Raw genomic sequence first — 21722 nt, 5'->3', positions numbered from 1 at the left:
TGCTCTATTCTACTTTATTCAAGATAAAATTTCATTTCTGGACAGTAAATAGTATCACACAATAAGCCCTGCCATTAAACTAATGATTACGATGTCATGTTTCCTGACTGATACATGTCCCTAAATTCCACTGATATGATTTTAGTATATCTAATGTGTATACTTTAGAAAGTCAAACTCTTGGTTTCACTTTGTTTTGGAAGAAAATAAAGCCCAGTGTAACTGACTCAATCACTAAAATGAAAAGCTCTGAACAGTTTAAAGGTAAAATATATTTCTAAAGATAGTTTAAGCACAATCTACAATGAAGACTCTTAAAATATAGAAAAGGATTTATGAAGAAAGGATACACTGTCAAAACAAAACAAAAGAATCAGACATCCATCTAGAACCTCTCTGTCCAAAAGTAGCCGGAAGTCATCTGTGGCTAAACAATTAAAAAAGCTGGAGAGCCTGAATTAAGATGTGCTGTAAGTATGTAATACACACAGGATTTTGAAGACTTAGCATTAAAAATAAATAAAATATCTATTAATAATTTAAAAAATATTGATTACATGATATACTGAGCTAAATCAAACATACTGAAATTAATTTCATCTGTGGTTTACTTTTATAATGTGGTTACTAGAAAAATCTAAGTTACATTATCTGGCTCACGTTCTATTTCTACTGAACAGTGCTGATCTTAGAAAGCCTAAGTAAGTTCAGAACGCCAGGAATCCTTATCTCAAAACTAATGACCTCTTAAAGTTGCTTCCTTCAGTTCCACAGATTAATGATTTTATGTATGTATGATATACTAGCACTTTACATACTAACATCCAGTTAAATAGTACCAGGAAAGCTCACATCTTTATGGAATCACATGCAGATCTATACCAAATCTACTGAATGTGACAGGTTAGTTTCAGTCTGCTAAGATATCAAACAAGAATTTGAAATTAACATTTTTTTCAGGTCTTAAAGTCCTGAGTATAAAAAAACGCCTATGAAAAGACTAACTGTTCTGCAGTCACAATAATAAATAACTACCAGAAATGGATTTAAAATTAATTGATCAGTGATAATTCAGTGAACTTATCAGTGACAGCTTAAAGTTACGAAAAGTTAGCCAATCAACAGACTCAACCCAAGGAACACACTTCTATGGTTGACATCTCCCTCTTCCTGCCTTGGTAACCAACATAAATCATGCTTAAGACAAATTCATTCCTGTCTCTGTAACTAACTCAACATAAAACAACCTTCCCCCCAAATCCTATAGAAGATCAGCAAATCACTCTGCTCAGTAAGACTGTGCCTAACCGGTACACAACTCTCCCTTACTTAAATAAGATATAAATACAGTTTGGTTTAAAAAATTTTTTTTCCCAGCTTTACTGCCATACAACTGACATGTGACATTGTGTACTTTTGGTTTTTACTTCAGATTTTGAGTGGTGGTTATCAGGCTTTGACACTTAATAAGTTCTTTCCACCTCAATCCCACCTTTTTGTCCCTCAGCTTGCCTGCACATTTTAACATTGCTAATTTAACTTTACTTTTTAGATACTCATTCTCTTAAGATCACTGAACCTCTTTACCTTGTACTATCCCTGACCTGGGTATTTATAGCAGCTACCCCCAGTTTATTTTCTGAGAAGTAACTTTATTTGCACTGTCTCTGTGGGTAATGGGATCAGTCACAAGAATAAAGATTTGTGGCTGCTAATGTAAGATTTCTGAGACTATAAAACTAAAATGTAAAACAACTATGTACAGGAGGAAACGAGTTATCCGACTTAGGTTTTCTCCTGTAGCATTACAGTCGAAAAATAAACTCTCTGGAAACTTCAGTTCATTCTGGATAAATGTTTCAGTTTTCTCCCAGAAACTTCAAATTGCCCAAATAGACAAAAATAAAGCTTATCCCCAAATTAAAACTAAATCCATAACAAGCAACAAGTATGAACAGTAAGTTACCTGCTAATGTTGCTGCTGCAGCCAATCCTGCTGCAGTATACGGGTCAGTCCCTGGAGGAGCAGCACTAATAATATATGGATTTGGCACAAATGCAGCTGGAGCAAGGCCTGCTGAGAATACACCAGCTGTATTTTAAAGGGGGAGAAATAATAAATAAAAAAATATGTATGATTTTCTTCATCAGGTTAAAAAAAAAAACATTTCTTCTGAAATTAGGGTTGGTGGGGGAGGAGAGGGTGTATAATGATTCTAATTCTTATTAACTAAGTGACCTTGGGCATGTAATACAACCTGACTCTGGGGTTCTTTGTTTATGAAACTGGTTTATCACCAGTGATTTTTGTTAGAATTAAATATACATGACTGTATAGTACTAGCATATACACACAATAAATGTTTAGAGCTAGAATTGCTATTGTTCAATAGTGGTTTTTCATTCAATCCTTATTAAGCCATACTGTGAGCTAGGGATTCAACACTGAGAGAGACAGATATGATCTACACCCACAAATCACTCCATCTAGTGAGAAAAACAAACAAGTAAGTTGGCAATTAGAATATAGTGTAAGTGCTATATGAGCACAGAAAGTAGGGGTATCCAAGAAGCTTTTGGTAGGATGGAGTGGGGCTGTAGTGTATAAGATAAAACTGGAGTTATAATCAGAATGAAGACTCATGAAGAGTTTCCTGGGTCATGCTAAGTAGTTTGGACCTTATCCTGAAAATAAAACAATGAACAGTTTTAAGCAGGAGCGTAAACCCACTTCTGAGTCTAATATATGCCAATATAGATTTGGTTAAGGCTAAGAAAGATTTTAAAATATTCATTTGCGGTACTTATTAAAGAAAGAAGAAAACCGCTGGTATTGAGCAGGAATCAGTATGTAGACCTTTTATCATAAGGTACTAAAAAATTACTTTGAAAATGTACTGCGAGAGTTTCCTCTTCTGGAAACTAACTGTGACAAGTACAAGGTAGGGAAATAATTAAAGAGAATGTGTTTAAAGTTAAAGGAGCTCAAAAAGGTTCAAGTTAAAAGATGATGGTGGGGAGATATGGGCATAAAGCAGGTGGACATAAAACAATTTTTTAAAAAGTATTCAAAAGGTACATTTATCTTAAAATCTAGGTCTTAAAACCAAGATTCAGAAACCTAATTTTAACTATATTATAGTGGCTTTCACATTTTGTGACTGTAACCCACAATGTAAAATACATTTCCCTAGTGTCCATATACACACACATGCCACAAACAAAAATCTCAAAAAGATATTTATCCTTATGAGGTTCCAATGCACTCTATTTAATTTTTCTCTTCATTGATTTCTAAATTACTTAATTTTAAGAAATATTGGCCACAAGCTACAATACTGATTTCAAGCCCAGGCATAGCATGGCCATTTGAAAAATCTGCTTTTAGTAAAAAAAAAAATAAGAATTAAACAGAGGGTTCAACAAAATCCTTGCACTATTTAAAAAATCATTTGCTCCAAGTTGCATTCTTAGCTATGTCCTAGGTCGAAGGTTTCAAGATTTACTTCTGGTTCCTCTTCTGTGATTATCTTTATGACAAGAATAAAGATGTATTGATATCCATGTTCTACTCCTATAACTACAAATTGAAAAGTCAGGGCCTAATTTTATATTCTATATTTTTATGATTAAAAAAGATTGCTTTTAAAAAATGAGGTACTATTTAAGTATATAACGTGGAAAGCCAAAGTCCTCATGTAACCTTTACTGGCAGGTGGTTTATAGCCTTCTAAAACTTTTTTTTTCAATTTTAGACATGATTTTAACATAGCTCTCTCCATATTTATATTACAAAGCAGATAAAAAGCAGGAAGGTTTCAAATATTTGAAAAACAAGGAATTAGTGTGACCTAACGGATATATATTGAACCTTCTGCCAAAAAAAATGAAGAAAACTTAGTTTAAGCTCACATGATTCACTTAGAAATATTTGCAACACATTAGACATCAAACCGTATGCTTGTTTGTGTACATATAAATATGTATATGTTTGCATGTATATATACATGTTTTTGAATCTGTGTTTACATATGCACATATGTATAAATGTATACCCTTCTAAATTTTTATATTTATAAACACACACTCATACATTTTATATTACAGGGTATAACGGTACTTTATTTGCTTTTTTCACTTGCCAATTAACCACAGATCCCTTTCTATGTCAACAGATACCTATCTAATTCAATTTGGGGGGCTGGGGGGTGGGGGTGAGGCGGGGGTGCTGCGTGGCTTGTCGATCTTAGTTCCCCAACCAGGGATGGAACCCTAGCCCTTGGCAGTGAAAGCACGAGTCCTAACCACTAGACCGCCAGGGAATGCCCTAGTTCATTTTTTTTAATAGCTTCATAGTTTTGTATCCCACTACATAGAAGAAACATGATTTAACCAGTCTACTACAGATATATATTTAGATGAGTCACAATTTTTGCTATAAATAGTGCTATTATTTAAGTATAATACAGCATCATCATATCCTCATGAAAATTCACGTAAATGGACAAATATATATAATTTCTTGATCCACATTTCCAGATTACCCTCCAGGAAAGTGGTACCAATTTACATTACTACCATAAGTATATGAGAATACCACTTACACTCCCGCTGAAATAGGATATTATCAAACTTTTTAAAAGTTGTCAACATCAGAAGTAAAATAAAGCATTCAAATTTTTTGGTTTTAATCTATAGTTCTTCGGCTATCAAAGAGAAAAAACATATCAAATCTTTTATACCTTTATTTTTTCTCATTAAAATTTTTAATTCATCAGGAATATGACCCGATTATCTCCAACTTATTCTCCAAAGATATTCTTTTATAATTAGTTTGCATTGCAAGGTTAAAATTACCCCACCACTGTACCCCAAACATACACACACCCATTTCAGAGTGTTCTTGTTTACTGATCGACTTGTATATTTCTAGGCCAGTGCCACACCGTTTTAATCACTGTGGATAATAATTGTTTTGAAATATGGTTGAGTACGTCCACCTCTCATTTTAGTGTTCTATTAATTTTCCGGTTTCACTTTTCTGAGATAAACATCAAAAGCAAACTTTCAAGTTCAAAACAAAAAAAAAATCCTGTTGGGATTCCAATCAATATATTAAATTCACAACTTAATTTAAGGAGAATTGACCTCTTTACAGTAATGAGTTTCCCCCAAAGGGCATGTGTCCCCATTTATTTAAGCCTTCAGAAAAAGTTTACAGTTTTCTTTACATACACCTTGAACTGATTTAGTTATTCCCTACTCCATCCCACATCCTGATTACTACGTGCTATATTTCAGTGTTCATAAGTTTTATCTTCTGGTTCATTTCCTCCTAGGTGATAGCTAGTTAATTATGAAACCCACCTATGTCTTTTTTTTTTTTTTTACAAGGTTCTGAAATGGTCTGTTTTCACATCATTTTGTTGTTTCAAGACCTCCGATCTTTGATGACTTAAGTCCTTGATCTCTTAATATTCTAAATAAACATTTTAAAGTTCTTTTCAGAACTTTAAAGTTCTCTTATTTCTACATCTTGGGTGTAAATTCTACTGTATGTTATATGACTGCCTTCTGACTGCTCTTTCTTGTTTGCACTGTAATTTCTGTTTTAGATACTATCTTATATGAGATTCTCTTACACTTACTCATCCCAATTGCTAACTACACACCATAAGATGAAGTCTCCAAACCAAGTCTTTATTAGTGACTTGGGGGTCTAACCCTCCAACCCCAATCCTGGCACTGTGCAGGCCTTCCGCTTATTTATCCCTCTTGCAGCCCGCTACAGGCCTCATAGATTTATTTCCAGTTTACTCCTATGGATCACCTCTCCATTTCCTATCCTACAGAAATTCCCCAGCCATCAAAACAACCCCACGTTTTCTTCTCTCTCTCTCTCTCTCTCTCCCCCTTTTGAGTGTGGCTCTATATTTTAAAACATAAAATGTATTGTATCTATACCTCTTTCTGGCCCAGTCCATGGGCCAAGTTCTAGCCTGCTACCTATTTTTGTATGAATTAGCTAAGAATAAACATTCTAAAATGGTTGAAAATAATAATTTGTAACAAATGAAAATTATACAAAATTCATATAACAGTGCCCATAGTAAAGTTTTATAGAACACAGTTGTACTCATTTATGTATTGTCTACGACTGCTTTGTGCTATAAGAGCAGGGTTGAGTAGCTGTGACTGAAACCATATGGCTTGCAAAATTTAAATATTTACTATCTGGGACTTTATAGAAAAAGTTTGTCAACCCCATTCTAGAATATGCACTGTCTGTTATGGTAGTTATTACCATATATAGCTACTGAGCATTTAAAATGTGACTAGTCTAAACTGAGATCTGCTCAAAGTGGGAAAATGCATACCTGATTTCAAAGACTTTATATGAAGAAGAGAATTTAACATTTCTTATTAGTATATATTGATTATACTTGAAATATTTTGGATATAATGGATTAAGTAAAATATTATTCAAACTAATTTCACTTACTTCTTTTTACTTTTTAAAATATAGCTACTAAATAATTTTAAATTCTGTGTGGCACATATTATATTTCTCTTGGGACAGTGCTGTTCTAAATGAACTATCAGCCATCTAAGAGATGACTGAGCAAACCTGGATAAAAGGACTATGATCAACTCTCTCTCTCTCTCTATTAACTATGGAACAAAGATGAAAAGATGGGATCAATTTTGCTAAGTTATGCTTTCTTAGAAATTTCCATTTTATTCACGTTTTCAAATTTATTTGCATAGTTTCCCAGATGGCTTCACAAAGTTGTTCTAAGTTGTGCCAAATCTTTAAAGATCACGTAAGAAAGAATGTAAATACTCCAAGGCATTAAAAAAAGGAACATTTCTAAATTATTTTTATGAAGTATATTGATATCAAAACCTAACAAAAAATGCAAAAATGCACACATACAAACTTAAAGACTAACTTCATTATATGTTGAGTTAAAAAAAAATCCTAAATAAAACATCAGCAAATTAAAAGAGCTCATTAAAATAATTATATACAATTCTTCCAAATCCTAAGAACACAGGAATGCTTCAATTATTAGAAAATATCATTCATAAAATTAATTAATACTAATTAAGAGCTTTCATAGATACCAATTTAAAGATATAATGAAAGACAGGAAGGCATTTACAATGATAGCAAAAGATAAAATACCAAAGAACAAACTTACTGAGAAATATGCAAACTTACATGAGAAAAACTTTAAAGCAATCATAAACAACACAGAAGCAGACTTGAACAAAATTAAAGATACACTATGTCCTGGATAAGAATACTTAATGTCATAAAGATGTTGATCTTCCTAAGTTTAAGATTTTAACCTGATCTGGAAGTAAATAAAAGGATTCTGAAGTTCATATGAAAAAGCAAATAAGAACCAAAAATTTAAAACTCCCAAAAGGAAGAGCAATAATGGGTATCTTAGCCTGCCACATATAAATCATACCACAAAGTGTCAAGAAATAAAAAGTGTTGTACTGGCCCACGAGTAGACAGGAGTCAGTACGTTTCTAACAATGAGTAAGAAGTACTGAAGGACAGGGATACAGAAGGCTGAAGAAAACTGGAAAAAACAGGTCCAGAGTGCATGCTGCTATTAGAAGTCATCTAGAAATGTGTGGTCATTTTTGATTAAAACCAAAAATAAAATTTTGGACCTGGAAAGACTTCTTGGATTGACGTAGAACAATACACAATTAAGGGAACAGAACCAACTTAGTATATCCCACCCACTGCCCCCAAACATACTGATGTTGAGAGTGTTCACAACTTTTCCAACCAGGAAATAAATCAAGGTCAGCCAAAATCAGGTGTAAAAACGGTTCCACGAACATGATAAAATAACGTAAATCTATACACACACATTTACCAATGTCATATACCTGGTTTTGGTATTGTACTATAATTATGTTAAGATGTAGTCATTTAGGGAAAACTGGGTGGGGAACCTCTCTGTACTCTCCTTGCAACCTCATGTGAATCAGTAATTATTTTAAAATAACAACAACAAAAAAAACCCCAAGACACAAAAACACATACTAATGCCTGAACTCTACCAGTAACACATATGTAATTGTAATAATTCACATCATAGTAAAGACTATAAAGGTCAAAGACTAAATAGCTTAATGAATTAAGGAAGAAAATATTCAAAGAAATTTTCTTGGGATTCCTATTTCCAACCCATTTTAAAAATAAACATTCTGACTTGATATGAATATCCATAACTACACTTGAATTTCCAAGTGTTTGATGCTCTCGACTTCACACTGAGAAAAAAACTTATGTGCTCCGACTTCCCAGGCGGTCCAGTGGTTAGGACTCTGCCTTCCAGTGCCGGGGGTGTGGGTTCAATCCCTGGTTGGGGAGCTAAGATCCCACATGCTTCATGGCCAAAAAAACCCCCAAAACATAAAACAGAAGCAATATTGTAACTAATTCAAGAAATACTTTAAAAATGGTCCACATAAAAAAAAAACTTTAAAAACAAACTTATGTGCTGACAGTTTTTATCAAGTTATAGATTTTTATTTCACCAAGGACACAAATAAAAGCCAAACTGTTCTTCCCTAATCTTTACTCTTGCCATGTAATCTACTACTGTTTTATCTCAATGAGATGTTTCAAAAGTAATGAAATAACACCATTCAATAAATACGAAAGGAACATTCTAAACACTTTAACACAAGATTTTCTAACAGTGTAATCAAAATGGTAACTTATAAAGACTCACCTATATGTGGCTGCTGAGCTGTGGCTAATGCATATTGCTGCTGTTGAGCTGCAGTTAACTGCTGAACTGTCAGTGCATTAGTCCTCTGAAAGAGCTATTAAGAAAAAAATATTTAATACAAAGATTAGTCTCAGAGCATTTCATTTTTGTTTAGAAAGCTAAGAATAGAATATTATAAAAACATATTTGAATCACTTTTTCAACTACAAGGACACTTTACTCAATAAAACACTAAACGTTCAAGAATACCCCTATTATTTATGTCAATGTCTCATAGCACTTCAGGCTATACTAGTACATAGTCAAGAGGAACTTCTTTAAAGGAGTGGCATGCTTTACCTGCTGCTGGGAGTTGTAGTCGAAAAGGCCTACGGTAGCTCCTGAAGAGTCCATTGGTACCTGATTACCAGGATAGTCAAACTGTAAGGAATCCAGACCAACTTGTTCCATGGCATCTAGATTCTGAGTTTCAGGATTTGAAAATTCTTCAACAAGTGGTTTATTAGCTGTAGGATTAGGAAGAGGCCCCAATCCTTCTGGGGGATTAGTATTGGGGCCCAGGCGCTCAACTACTTCAGTTGGAGAGGCTTGACGACTTCCAGGAGTACGACTATGTAAACAAAACAGAAATGAGTAAAAGTAACAAGTATGTCAAAAGGTGAAATGGGAAAGTAGGAAAATCATGAAAAAACAAATGGTTGTAAAACACAGAGGGCAAATTAGGCACCCTAGGTCACTAACCATTCTACTTTATCAATTTTTTTCTAGCTTCTAGCTTCTAGCTTATCAATTAATCTAGCTTCCTCTTAAGAGCTGACATGGTTTCATTATTTAAATATCATTAGTGACCATTGTCCCCGATTTGAATAGCATAAAGATATAACTCAATTTTACAGATAAGGAAATTTGCTAATACCAAAATTTAAGCTTAGACTACTCAAAACTTTTGTCTCAAATCAGACAAAGTGAATCGTAGGTATGAACAGCAGACTATCAAGTGACAAATATGGGAAGGCTCAAAACCAAAACCCACCTACCATACTCCCATCCTGTCCACCAGCACATAATTTCTCTAACATCTTGCTTAATATTTCAGGAAAAAAAACTGGCCATAAAGAATCATATGGCCTCCATGACTTAAGGGTGTAAAATATACAATACGACAGAAAAGGGCAGTGAACCAAGACAGAAAGCTGACTCCTGATTCTATCTTTAAGTATTATTTTGAGCAAATCATTTCATCTTCCAGGCCTCAGTTTCCTTGCTGAGACTGAAGAGGTGACCTTGTGATTCCAAATAACAAGAACAAAAAGACTATTTGTGAAAACCTTCTATGAGCGCTGCAAAAACCATCTTTATCATACCAAATTGTTTCAGCTTAAATCATGAGAATAGAAATGTATAACATATTAATCAAAAATTAAGTATGCACATCAATGAAAAATATAATCCTACACACACAAAAAGCAACTTTCCCCACTGACTAGCCTTCTTAATTTTCTGAAGAAATTTATTAACATTGGACTAAATTTTAAGCACTGACTCTTCTCTTTTTATCAACATCCTTCACAGTCTAAACTTTATTTTCACTTTATTTCTTGACATAATTCTCATTTACAGTCTCTTTCCTTCTACAGAAATATTTTATATAAGATCCTTTCCCTCACAAGAAACAAGTCTGTTCTGGAACCATCAGTTCATAGTATATTCAAATATACGTACATTAAATAAATGGCAATAACTATTTTACCTGGCTTTCAACGTCAGTTGTTACACCTGTGTAACTGACCCCAACCTTCAGGTGCTTCACACTGGGATAAATTTGCTAACTTGTACAGAACGTTTCACAAAGCAATTGCTTAATTACAAGAATTGTTTTCCGGATATTTAGGCAGACTTACATTTTATTTCAAAATTAACCATTGTCCTTGCAACATCACAAGAAATTTCAAACTCCTTTCCCCTTTATCCGCACCTAATTTTTCATATGAATAATCCCAAGGCTTGTTTTTCATTCAGAATATAGAGGAAGAAAAAAATAAAACTGAAAGGGTCCTCTTTAAAATCAGCCAATTAAAAAAAAGAAAGAAAGCCTGCTATAGTTCATTCCTTTCAGTTCTACTCCAATAATATATATGTTGATGATGTATCAGTTAATGTACATAATAATGTGTTGCCATAATGACCATATGACCACAGCTATTAGTTTGAAATGGTTTTATATTGTTGAAGACAATATTGTATCTGAAACATTTTATAAGCAATTTTAAACACATACCCCAAACTTAAACAGAATAAAATTAGAATGCTATTGAATGTAAAGTTCATATTAATATGAAGAAGTATAGCCTCTCATACAAAACAACTCTAACAGCAAAAAGTAGAGGATACAATAGAAAAAAGTCATTATGCTATGAGTGGTGCTATTTTCTTGCTATAGTTAATGGTGTATTAACACTTCAATTATAAATGTATACTCTGCAGGTTTATAGTCAACTCAGTTTTAAATGCGTATCCTTGACTAAAACATAGATTAAGTAATAGCAGAAGCGCAAAATCAGAATTAGGTCCTAAAACAAACTGAATAGCATTAATTTCTTGTCAAAAGAGGTTTACTGGTTTTGGATGCTTTTTTGCATTTAGAACAGATAGAAACGGCACTGTTTTTAAGAAGCATTGTTAGTCTGCTTTTGATAATTAAAGGCAATAAATGTAAACATGTACCTATAACTAACTGATATTCCATGGTTCACAAGATCGCAAAGAAACAGCTTATTTTCAGGTATAGGCCCCAAAGCATCTGACTACTGAAGTATAAAGTATAGGAAATCAGTATGAAGAAACAACTCCCTGTATGAAGAAACAACACCCTAATATTTAGATAAATGTGCACTGTCTAATCCAAGTCCAAAGCTTAGAAGAAAAGAAACAATTATTTGTCATAAAGAGACAATAAAAAATCTGGAACTGAACTTAAATTCTGAACTTAAAACTAATTTTGGAAGTCTCTAATATGTTCCCCCCCTTCCTAATTTCAGCAAGATTAAGTATTAGCACAAACTCAGAGTAAAAAGGGGGATAGGAGATACAACACAGGGATAGAAGGAAGAGGAAACTCTACAGAAAGGTGCTCAAGAGCAAACCCAAGAAGAGTTTGCCAAGAGAAATCACAGATTAAACCTAAAATTCACTAAATTTTAGCAGGGAGAAAACAGTTAAAATTTAGACTACCATATTAGCAGAAAGGTAACGGCAGCTTCTAACATTATTCCTTCAATGGAATGCATCTGTTTTAGAGACTTTTAAAGAATTGTTTTCTTAAAAAATGGCACATAATCATTAACTAATATTCCTTACAAAAAATTTTAAATCTTCCTCCAGATTAATACAAGGTACAAAGGGAAATAAAAAAAACCAAAATTGGAAAAATGTCTACATCAGTCACATCACCTAGTAGCAATAATCCCTAAAGAGATATGCTTTTCTTCTCGAGAAAGTTAAAATCTTACTTAAAATCTTTGCAATCGGCATCCATTCCATTTGGCAAACCTCTGCCATTTATTTTAGAATCATCATCATCTCCTTGTTTAAGATCTCTGTTTTGGTCCTCCTCAAATGGAGAAGCCTTGCCTTTTTGATCTCCTTTCTCAGGTCCATCTGTTTCAGCATCTCTAGTGCCCTGAGGAAAAAGAATCTGTTTGATTCTGAATATTTAATAGAACACAAAAAAAGGCACCATGAGGTGACCTAAAACTATACTATAGTGCATGTAAACAATAAAAACATTGAATCTTATTTTAATTTCATAGTCAACTAATTTACAAAAGGCCAAAAAAATTGAGTACAAACCAGTGATTTATAACAGAAGGGCTAAGGCAACCTTAACTATAGCGGTGCTGGAAAAGCAGAAACACCACAAATGAGATAAAAATTCTACTTAATGCATAGATGATTTTGTTTTTTAATTTTCATATCAAGTACTACCATGAATATGCATTTTAATCTTACAAATTTTGTTTTTTAATTAATATGGGTTTTTTTGGTAACATGGTTAAGATTAGAAATATTCCCAGTGGTTCTACCACTTCATGTATTTCAAGTGGCCAAGACAAGAAAACAAGAGCACCAATAGCTATGAAGTTTCCTTTAGTTCTAGGAAGGGCCAGAAAAAGAAACTGGCTTAAAGACAACCAAATAACCATCAAGCAATTTAAAAACCTTTCTTTACTCAAAATACTTACAAAAGTTCCCTTCCTAAATCGAGAATCCAATTTATCAGCAGGAGAAGAACTTAATACATATTCTACCATGCTCACACCAAGGCCTCCACTTTCTGATCGCGGAGACAATATTGCATTTACTTCACTGTTTCCATGAAAACCCTGTCCAGATCTTCTCTGTACCATAATAGGCTGGGACATTGAATGGTCTGTTTGGAAGAAAGAACACAATTACAAATTTGTACTTTTAAGCTAACAAAATGTATTTACATGAATTTATATACTAAAGTAAGAAAAATCAGCATATTGTTTTATTTTGAATATTACTGTAATCTTTATAAAAAGATCTTCAGTCTGTTGAGACTCACTGGCCTGGGCACATTTCTTGAGAATACAGATTAAGAAAGCCATTTGCTAAAAAGCAGGTAAAAGCCTATGTGAAGAACAGTCAAACCCAAAGGTCAATGGAGACAGAAACTAATTTGACATCTCCACTGCCTGTAAGCATTTTATTAAAAAGTTCTAAACAATTCAAAACAAAAAACTTTAGAGATAAAACCTGAAATAAAAGTAACTTCTAAACTGGCAGAGGCCCTCCTCAAGCTCAGTTACGTACTGGACAGATTCAGAACACACGGCTGTACTGCTATAAGCACAAATGACTAAGTTTAGAAAAACCAGTAATATCACAAAATTTTCTATTCTTTTTTTTTTTTTTCGGTACGCGGGCTTCTCACTGCTGTGGCCTCTCCCGTTGCGGAGCACAGGCTCCGGACGCGCAGGCCCAATGGCCATGGCTCCCGGGCCCAGCCGCAGAGGATCCTCCCGGACCGGGGCACGAACCCATGTCTCCTGCATTGGCAGGCGGACTCCCAAGCACTGCGCCACCAGGGAAGCCCAGAATTTTCTATTCTTGGTGTATCACTTAAGATTTTTTAAAAAACACCTTCTAGTCTAAAAGTTTTCCATTTATTTTTTTAAAAAAATTCATCCATATGGTACGAATACATTTTCTACATATTTTTGTGACAAAAAGAAAAAGCAACTTAAGATCTGAAAGCAAAGAAGATACAAACATAATAAAACATTTGAGGAAGAGTCACATAGATTTGCAGAAAAAATTTTTAAAAAGGAACCAATAAGCCACTATTTATATCTGGCTCATATGTGAACACGTACCATACTAAATATTAGGCATCATCCTTAAAGGGCTGAACTATCATAGAGGTATACTCACTCATCATTTTATTAACTGCAGTAATTTTAAAATGACTGGTACTTTTGTTAAACCATATTAAAACACTTCCATGTCAGTACCTTTATCCATGAGCGATTAGTCATTATATTTTTCATTCAGTCATGCACAGTTTAAATGTTGATTTACTGTCTCTCCCATGCTGGGCACTGTGCTATGTATGGGGAATCCAAGAACAAACAGTCCCTGACTTCAAAAGAGATTATAGGTGTAACAAGAGGCAATCATAAGAGAGTAAAAGCACTTCAATAAAAATAATCCAGGATACTATAGGGAACAGAAAGAAAGGGCATCTATCAATTCTTCCCAGTCTTAGAGTGAATCCCAAAGGAAGTGATATGAAGAGTAGAGAACAAAAAACAGGTGAAAATGGGGGGTGGAAAGAGCATCTCGGTTTGAACATCCTGGTTTCTCTAAGGCCTAAAAGTGCAGGAGAACACAACGTAATTAACAATTACAAGTAACTCAGTTCAGCTGAGAAGGAAATATGTGTATGATAAAATCTCCTGTAGTCATGGAAAGAATCGTAGAATGAAAATTCTTTTAGGACAAGGAATGTGTTATTCGTATTTGTACATACTTGGCATTCAATAAGTGTTTGTTCAGTAAACAAAATAATCCATTCATTTCTATTTTTCTCATTTCTCCTGGTAAAGACTAATACTTATCTTCAAAATTTTATCTGTACAAGTAAAAAGGTTAAGTTGGAAGAGGGAGTGGTACAAGGAATTAACTAAAATTATAAACTTGATGCTAAAAAGATACATCAGGAATATATAAACAGTTGCTTAAATGTTTTATTGCTGGTACTAGTTGTCCTCCAAATATAACATACCAAAGATATTTCCCTATCATCCATCTTGAAAATATCTCTCATTACCATGTTGTGGTCAAGATGTTTTGCTTTGGAATGCTTTAAAAAATTTTGGTTCTGGTAAATAGAGCAATTAACCATTCAACTTTCAAAATAAACCAAACACGCCTATCAACCAAGTTTTCAAGCACATTATTTTAGCAAAGAAAGTGCCTTTTGTGGGAAAATGTAGCCTAGCCCTTATGAGTGCAATCTATATAGGTTAATACAAATCCAGAAAAAAAAATTCCTTGAGGATGGGGATCATACATCTCATTTATCTTTGTATTCTCCAAACCTGGCATATTATATTACATATTGTTTGAAACCAAAGAAAATTCCCAGTATTTTAGTCTAATTTAGTAGTTAGCAAAGTTTTCAATCTTTTTCAGTTTTGACTATAAAACAGTATTAATCACTAAAATTTTCCAGCTTTTCCTAACTTAAAAAAAATTATTTTACCCTTAAAAACAAAATTTAAGACTATATAGGACTTAAAAATCTTTTTAATAATTTGGAGAATAAAAAAGTACCTGGTAATTTACACCCAAAATATAAGGTTAAGTTGATAATTATCATCCAGAAATTTGTTTTTATACTACTTTGATCATTTTCTATAGCTTTAGTAAGCTGCATTAAACTTAGTTACAAAGAGAAAACTTATTTGTAAAATACATGTTCAAAGTTCCATGTGTATATCTCAAATTTTACTAGTCAGAAACATTTAAAAATATAATCAGTACTATTTTAAGAATATAACTATGCTCTTTAATTTACCAATAAATACTGTCACCCCTTGTGAGTTATACTCCTTACACCCCAGTTCCTTTTCCCTTAAGAGTTTCTTGGACCTATGTCTCTCTTCACTACTTACGGATATCAAAAACATTCAAAGTCTGCTCCCTTTCTGGGAATTCTACCTTACTAAGGGGGTTTACTTCCTTTGTGGGTGTGGCTGATGTTTAATAAAGCTTGACTGAGCTTCAATTAAATAAATCAGTCACTGTCTATTAATACAATTCACGCTTAAAAATCCCTATGGTTAATGTGTCCTCTATTTTAACTGAAATTCAGAATTTTATAATCAGTTTAACCTCAAATAAAATCTTATTGTGACAAACATTCCTAATCAATAAGTGGACTGTTAGATATGAATTACTTTACATAAGAAAATGTGCATTATAAGGATATATGAAATCCTCAAAGATATTGCAAAGTTTCTCCAAATACTGTCTGGGGGGGCAGGGTTAAAAGAAAATTCAAGTATGCAACAAATTCAGAACTCTCACACATACACCAATAACTTACGAGAAGTTCCCCATGCAGTCTCTCTCCATTCATCATCTCCAAGAAATATGCCTTTTTGTCCATCTTTTGTTGAATCATCAGGTTCCCAAAATTTTTTGGTAGGCAAAAGCTATTTGGAATGGAAAAAAATATTGTATTTAAATTTTATTCTAATTACAAAGAGCTAAAACATAGAGGAAAGTAAACTTACCACCAATAGGCACAAGTTAGTTTTCAATGCTAATGAAAATTCAGATGACCTATTTCTTAATTTGTCCAGTTAACAATCACTCCCCACTTGTGCTTAGATACTGGCTCTAGTAATTCTAGACCTGAAAAGTCGATTTCAGACTTTTCTACATTTTTCAAATCGTTTTACTGTCATGTGATATTTTTTATAATTTTTTTCAAAAGACTTACTAAATTTCTTAATACAGTAATACAATAAAAATATCTAAACAAATGATTAAAATTTTTCCTTTACTTCCAAGTATTGCCCTTGGATCACCTACTATCCTACAGCTTCAATGATAGAAAATTTTCATTCTTACTTCACAATGCAATGGAGGTGAACTTCACAATTCTTCCTAGGTCCTCAATACTAACAATCTATTGATCCCAAATCAGGAAGCTATGGGATGGCAGAAGAGACACATAGAAAAGACCCTTAAATACTTTTTGAGGTAACAATGTCAAAGCCCTGTGCCCTATCCTATACTGTTAACATACACAAGCATATAAAAATTGTGTTGATATAAGCATTCAATGATAATTCAAAATGTACATTTGGCCAATTCCTAATGAGACTTTAACGTTCATCCAGGTCTCCCCTCTCTACCTTTCCTGACACTCAGAGAAGGCAAACTGAGGATATGTTTGTTTGAAAAGAACAGACTGGTTTCTAAAACATGCATTTGACATTTAAATAAGCATTTGTAAGACACCCATCCCTCTCAGCCCATAATTAGGTCCTCATAATCAAACCTGTATATACTTCTATTACTACACTTATCACACTAAATTACCTGTGTTTGCCTCCTTAAGGGCCTGGTGACCTTATCTTCAGAGAGCTCACAAATATAAACTAACCATAATAAAATGAACTTAGGTGAAACCTGACTTGGGTCTGAGAGATAAGACTGTATGTCTGTTGGGGGTTTAAAGTGTGAATGTAAGGTGGGGAGGACACAAGAAATTATGAACAGAGGCACAACTTGAGAAAATGCAGTTTGTAGAATAGGGTGTGAGATGGAGGAACAGATGTGGAAGCTGATGTTGTTAAAGCTATCTAGACAGACTATGAGGAACCTCAAAGACACGCTAAAGAAATATCAATAGTATATTACATTGAAGCAACAGGGACTCAAGAGAGGATGGCAGAAGAGTGACACTGTGTTTCAGAAAACAATTCAAGTTGTAAGTTCTAAGAATAATGGATATTCTAGACTAGAGGCAAAGAAATCGTTAAGGAGAATTACAACAAAGCCAAGACGACAAGAACTGAAACAACTGGCAGAAAGAACTGAGAAAATAAAATGGGTTTCAGAAACATTCAGGAGAGTCAACAGAATATGAATAAAAATAAGGGGAGGTCTGGGACTCCCCTGGTGGTCCAGCAGCTACAGCTCCAAGATCCCAATGCAAGGGGCCTAGGTTCGATCCCTGGTCAGGGAACTAGATCCCACATGCCGCAACTAACAGTTTGCATGCCGCAACTAAAAAGTCCTGCACACGGCAATGAAGATCCTGCATGCTGCAACTAAGACCCGACACAGCCAAATAAACAAATAAATAAATATTTTTTAAAAATAAGGGGAGGTTGATAAAAAGAATTAAAGTTTAAAATGTGGGTAATGAGGTAAATGATACTACTGACCAAAACAGAAAAAAAAAACCAGGATAAGCAGCTTTAGAGGGAGGAGGGAAAATTCAATTTGGGCATATATCCCGAGGATCTTTTGCTAAACTAAATACTGTTAATTTTACTGCTATTTTAAGAAAGAAAACTTTTTGCATGTTAGGATCTTCCTGAGCTGCACATGATTTGTATTATAGACATTTTCTTTACTTATTTTTATTATTTTCAAAGACTTTATTTACTTATTTTGGCCACGTTGCATGGCTTGAGGGATCCTAGTTCCATGACCAGGGATCTAACTTGTGCCCCTGCAGTGGAAGGGCAGAGCCTTAACCACTGGACCATCAGGGAATTCCCTAAAGTACAGACATTTAAAACAATAATCTGCTCTAATAAAGATCTCGGTAAAATACAACCTCTGTTGCTGCGATTTTTAAAAATCTCACTATAAAAGTTTCATGAAAATATTCAAACAAAATGTAAATCTGATAATACAGTACTAAAACACTGCACTTGATGTATTTAAATAATTGAACATTTATTCATAGTAAAACCCAAGTTAATCCCTTTGAAGTACTGTATAAATAAGCCATTTCAGGCAGAAGGAAATGGCTCCTGAGCAAATAATGCTTTTATCCCACACTTCATAAAGAAAAATGTTTTAATAGCAAAATAAGGATAACAAATAAGAAATCAGAAATGAAGTTATAACAACTTAGTAGAAGCATTTATTACAGACATAGAAGCGGCTGAAACAAACTAATCTTCTGAGGTAAAAGAAATAATAGAATCTTTTTGAGGGGCCTATTCCAGTCTTTTGGGATAAGATTCCATGCAGTACAGTAGTAGTTCATAGATCACTGCTTTGACACCCAAACTGTAAAACTGGGGGCGGGGGGGAGTCTATGTCAAGCACTTACCCAGTGTGCTTACTTTCTGCCAGGCACTGGGCTATGAATGTCTCTTCATTTTGCAAACATTTATAAGTTATCACGGACCGGCAAACAATTTAGTAGTTAATAAAATTAACACTTTTCCTAACAAAGGCCCTTATCACCATTCTAGAAACAGCTGTGACAGTATAGACACTGATTTCAAATATTTTTAGAGAAACTACTGGCTTGTGACCAAGAATTAAGTTAAAATGGACTAAATATAGGGGGAGGCAACAATTCAGGATATCCAGGATAGAACAGTTAAAAAAAAAAGAAAAGATTAAGTGGTACAAAAGTTGGAATAGCAATAAAAGTAGTGTTTTGCCCCTGGAGACTCTTTTACTATAGTAGAAATGGGAGAGCACAAAAACAAGGGCTAAGAGATCTTGAAGATCTGTAAAACATATTATCCAATACTGTTTCAAATTAGTTCCCTAATTCACAAAAGCTCTAAACCAAGGTCAAGCAACTCAGTATTTCTTATCAACCTACTCCTCCATCATTCCAACTCAGAAATGATTGGGTGGACATACAAATTCATCCCTCCATTATCCACCAGTTTATTAGTTCTTTCCTTCAAGAAGCACTTATGGCTTGCCCTTTTCCATCTCCAAAGAAATCCGTCAACACGATAGTATACTACCGCAAAATAATTATTAAAATTCCTGCTAGAATTTATACTATGAGGTGCATTTACACTTCAGATTTTTCTAATACAAATTGTTATGTAAGGGCTTCCCTGGTGGCGCAGTGGTTGAGAGTCCGCCTGCCGATGCAGGGGACACGGGTTCGTGCCCCGGTCCGGGAAGATCCCACGTGCCGCGGAGCGGCTAGGCCCGTGAGCCGTGGCCGCTGGGCCTGTGCGTCCGGAGCCTGTGCTCCGCAACGGGAGAGGCCACAGCAGTGAGAGGCCCACGTACCGCAAAAAAAAAAAAAAAAAAAATTGTTATGTAAAATCACCAAGTCAACCAAATTAATATAATCCTAAGAATTAAAAGAACTTGAAGGCTCTATGTCTACATTATAGTGTTCATATAACATCCAAACTGGGACACTTCTGAGAAAGGGAGTGCTATTAACAATTATGCCACGAAAACACGTATCTGGACAGTCTGGGCAAATTAGGATGTAAGGTGACTCTATTTACAATGGAAGTTCATAAAAGATAGGCAGGCATAGATGCTAATAACCAAGTGTGTAGAACAACAGCCACAAGAGAACTCCAGAATGGTGCTTTTCCAGACTTTAATCTTTTCCGTTGATGAAAGATATCAATACTTAATGTTTTCAAATCATACTACTTCCCCAAATCTTCTACATTCCCAATATCCCTTAATATCAGCAGCAAATATTATTAGATGTCATCACTCCCAATGGGAAGCAGTACTGTAAACAGTCAAGGCACTCAAGAGTTCCAACTGCTGTTCAAGCACTGTTACTTGGTATTGGGCCAGTTAAATAACTGTTCTGAGCCTCAGTTTCTTCATCTGTAAAGTAAGGATAATAATAAAGCTACTGTTATAGAGTTTTCTATGAGGCAATAATGAAATAATATAAGTAAACTACTTAGAACAGAATCTAGCACGTGGCAAACATACATATTACGTATCTTCACTACGAAAAGTATGAATCCTTTAAGATTCTAAAACATGAGTAACATGCTGGCCAGCAACATTTAATTGGCTGATTATTTTAAATGATTATAAGAGTATTCATTACAAAAATCTTGTCTATAGCTGTTTGCCTTCTTTTTAAATTTGAGTATCCTGGGGGATCATGAAACTACACTACTTACATCGATAAAAAAGTTGCCTAATAAAGTCACATTTTGCGTAAGGAAACAGAATCAGAAGTTAAATAAACTATCCAAGATTACATGTAAGATTACATATATAGCTAGTAAGTGGCAGCATTAGGAGCTGAAACCATAACTGTTTAATTCTAAAGCCCATTTTCTTTACACTTAACTACCACAGAAGATGGTTCTTTCCAATCATAGTCTAACTCATCAATATTTCTAAAAATATTCAGTTATTAGGCCACGACTAGCCATAATGAAAAAAATAAAACAGTTCAAGATGTTATCAGGATATTCAGACTATATAATGTGGGAATTCATTAGAGTGGATAAAGTTTATGATAGAATGTCTAATATAGGGATTTATAGACATTGGCTATAATCAGCTATTTAAAACAGCTGATTTCCATTCCAGTTATCCCTAACAGCTCAGATCAGAGCTAGAGCATTTGGGAGGTATATGTGATTCATACAAAAAGCTATTCTTATTACTACCTTCAAAGAAGTCAGTCTTTGTCACTAGTGATATAGCACTAGTGATAGATCTGAGAGAAATACATAGTACTAATGATAGATCTGAGAGAAAACAGAAGTCTCCTTACTCTTCTCTCCAGTACATTTTCCACTTCACCATACTACCTGGGATCTTAGTACATAAATTTTCTCTAATGTTTTCTTTAAATAGTACTGTGTCAGAAAAGAAAGGAGGGAGCTTTATCATACTAAGCTATGAAAATACTCCCCCAAA

At 34.1% G+C, this 21722-nt stretch overlaps 1 protein-coding gene across 8 annotated transcripts in view; it reads right to left on the bottom strand.

Annotated features, from left to right (window-relative positions):
* PUM2 (pumilio RNA binding family member 2) overlaps positions 1 to 21722 on the bottom strand; it is a 92276-nt gene that overhangs the window by 46869 nt on the left and 23685 nt on the right. For all 8 annotated transcript variants that reach the window (XM_060027048.1, XM_060027049.1, XM_060027050.1 and 5 more), the window contains 6 exons: positions 16405 to 16513; positions 13010 to 13197; positions 12278 to 12447; positions 9108 to 9378; positions 8769 to 8862; positions 1967 to 2092 (listed from right to left, as the gene is read on the bottom strand). In XM_060027048.1, the coding sequence (XP_059883031.1) occupies positions 1967 to 2092; positions 8769 to 8862; positions 9108 to 9378; positions 12278 to 12447; positions 13010 to 13197; positions 16405 to 16513 (958 nt within the window). The remainder of the gene's footprint in view (positions 1 to 1966; positions 2093 to 8768; positions 8863 to 9107; positions 9379 to 12277; positions 12448 to 13009; positions 13198 to 16404; positions 16514 to 21722) is intronic.

Source organism: Delphinus delphis, chromosome 12 (genome assembly GCF_949987515.2).
Source record: "Delphinus delphis chromosome 12, mDelDel1.2, whole genome shotgun sequence".
Classification (NCBI taxonomy): Eukaryota; Metazoa; Chordata; class Mammalia; order Artiodactyla; family Delphinidae; genus Delphinus; species Delphinus delphis.
The sequence above is the reverse complement of the archived record's forward strand: the minus strand, read 5'-3'. Positions and strand labels throughout refer to the sequence as shown.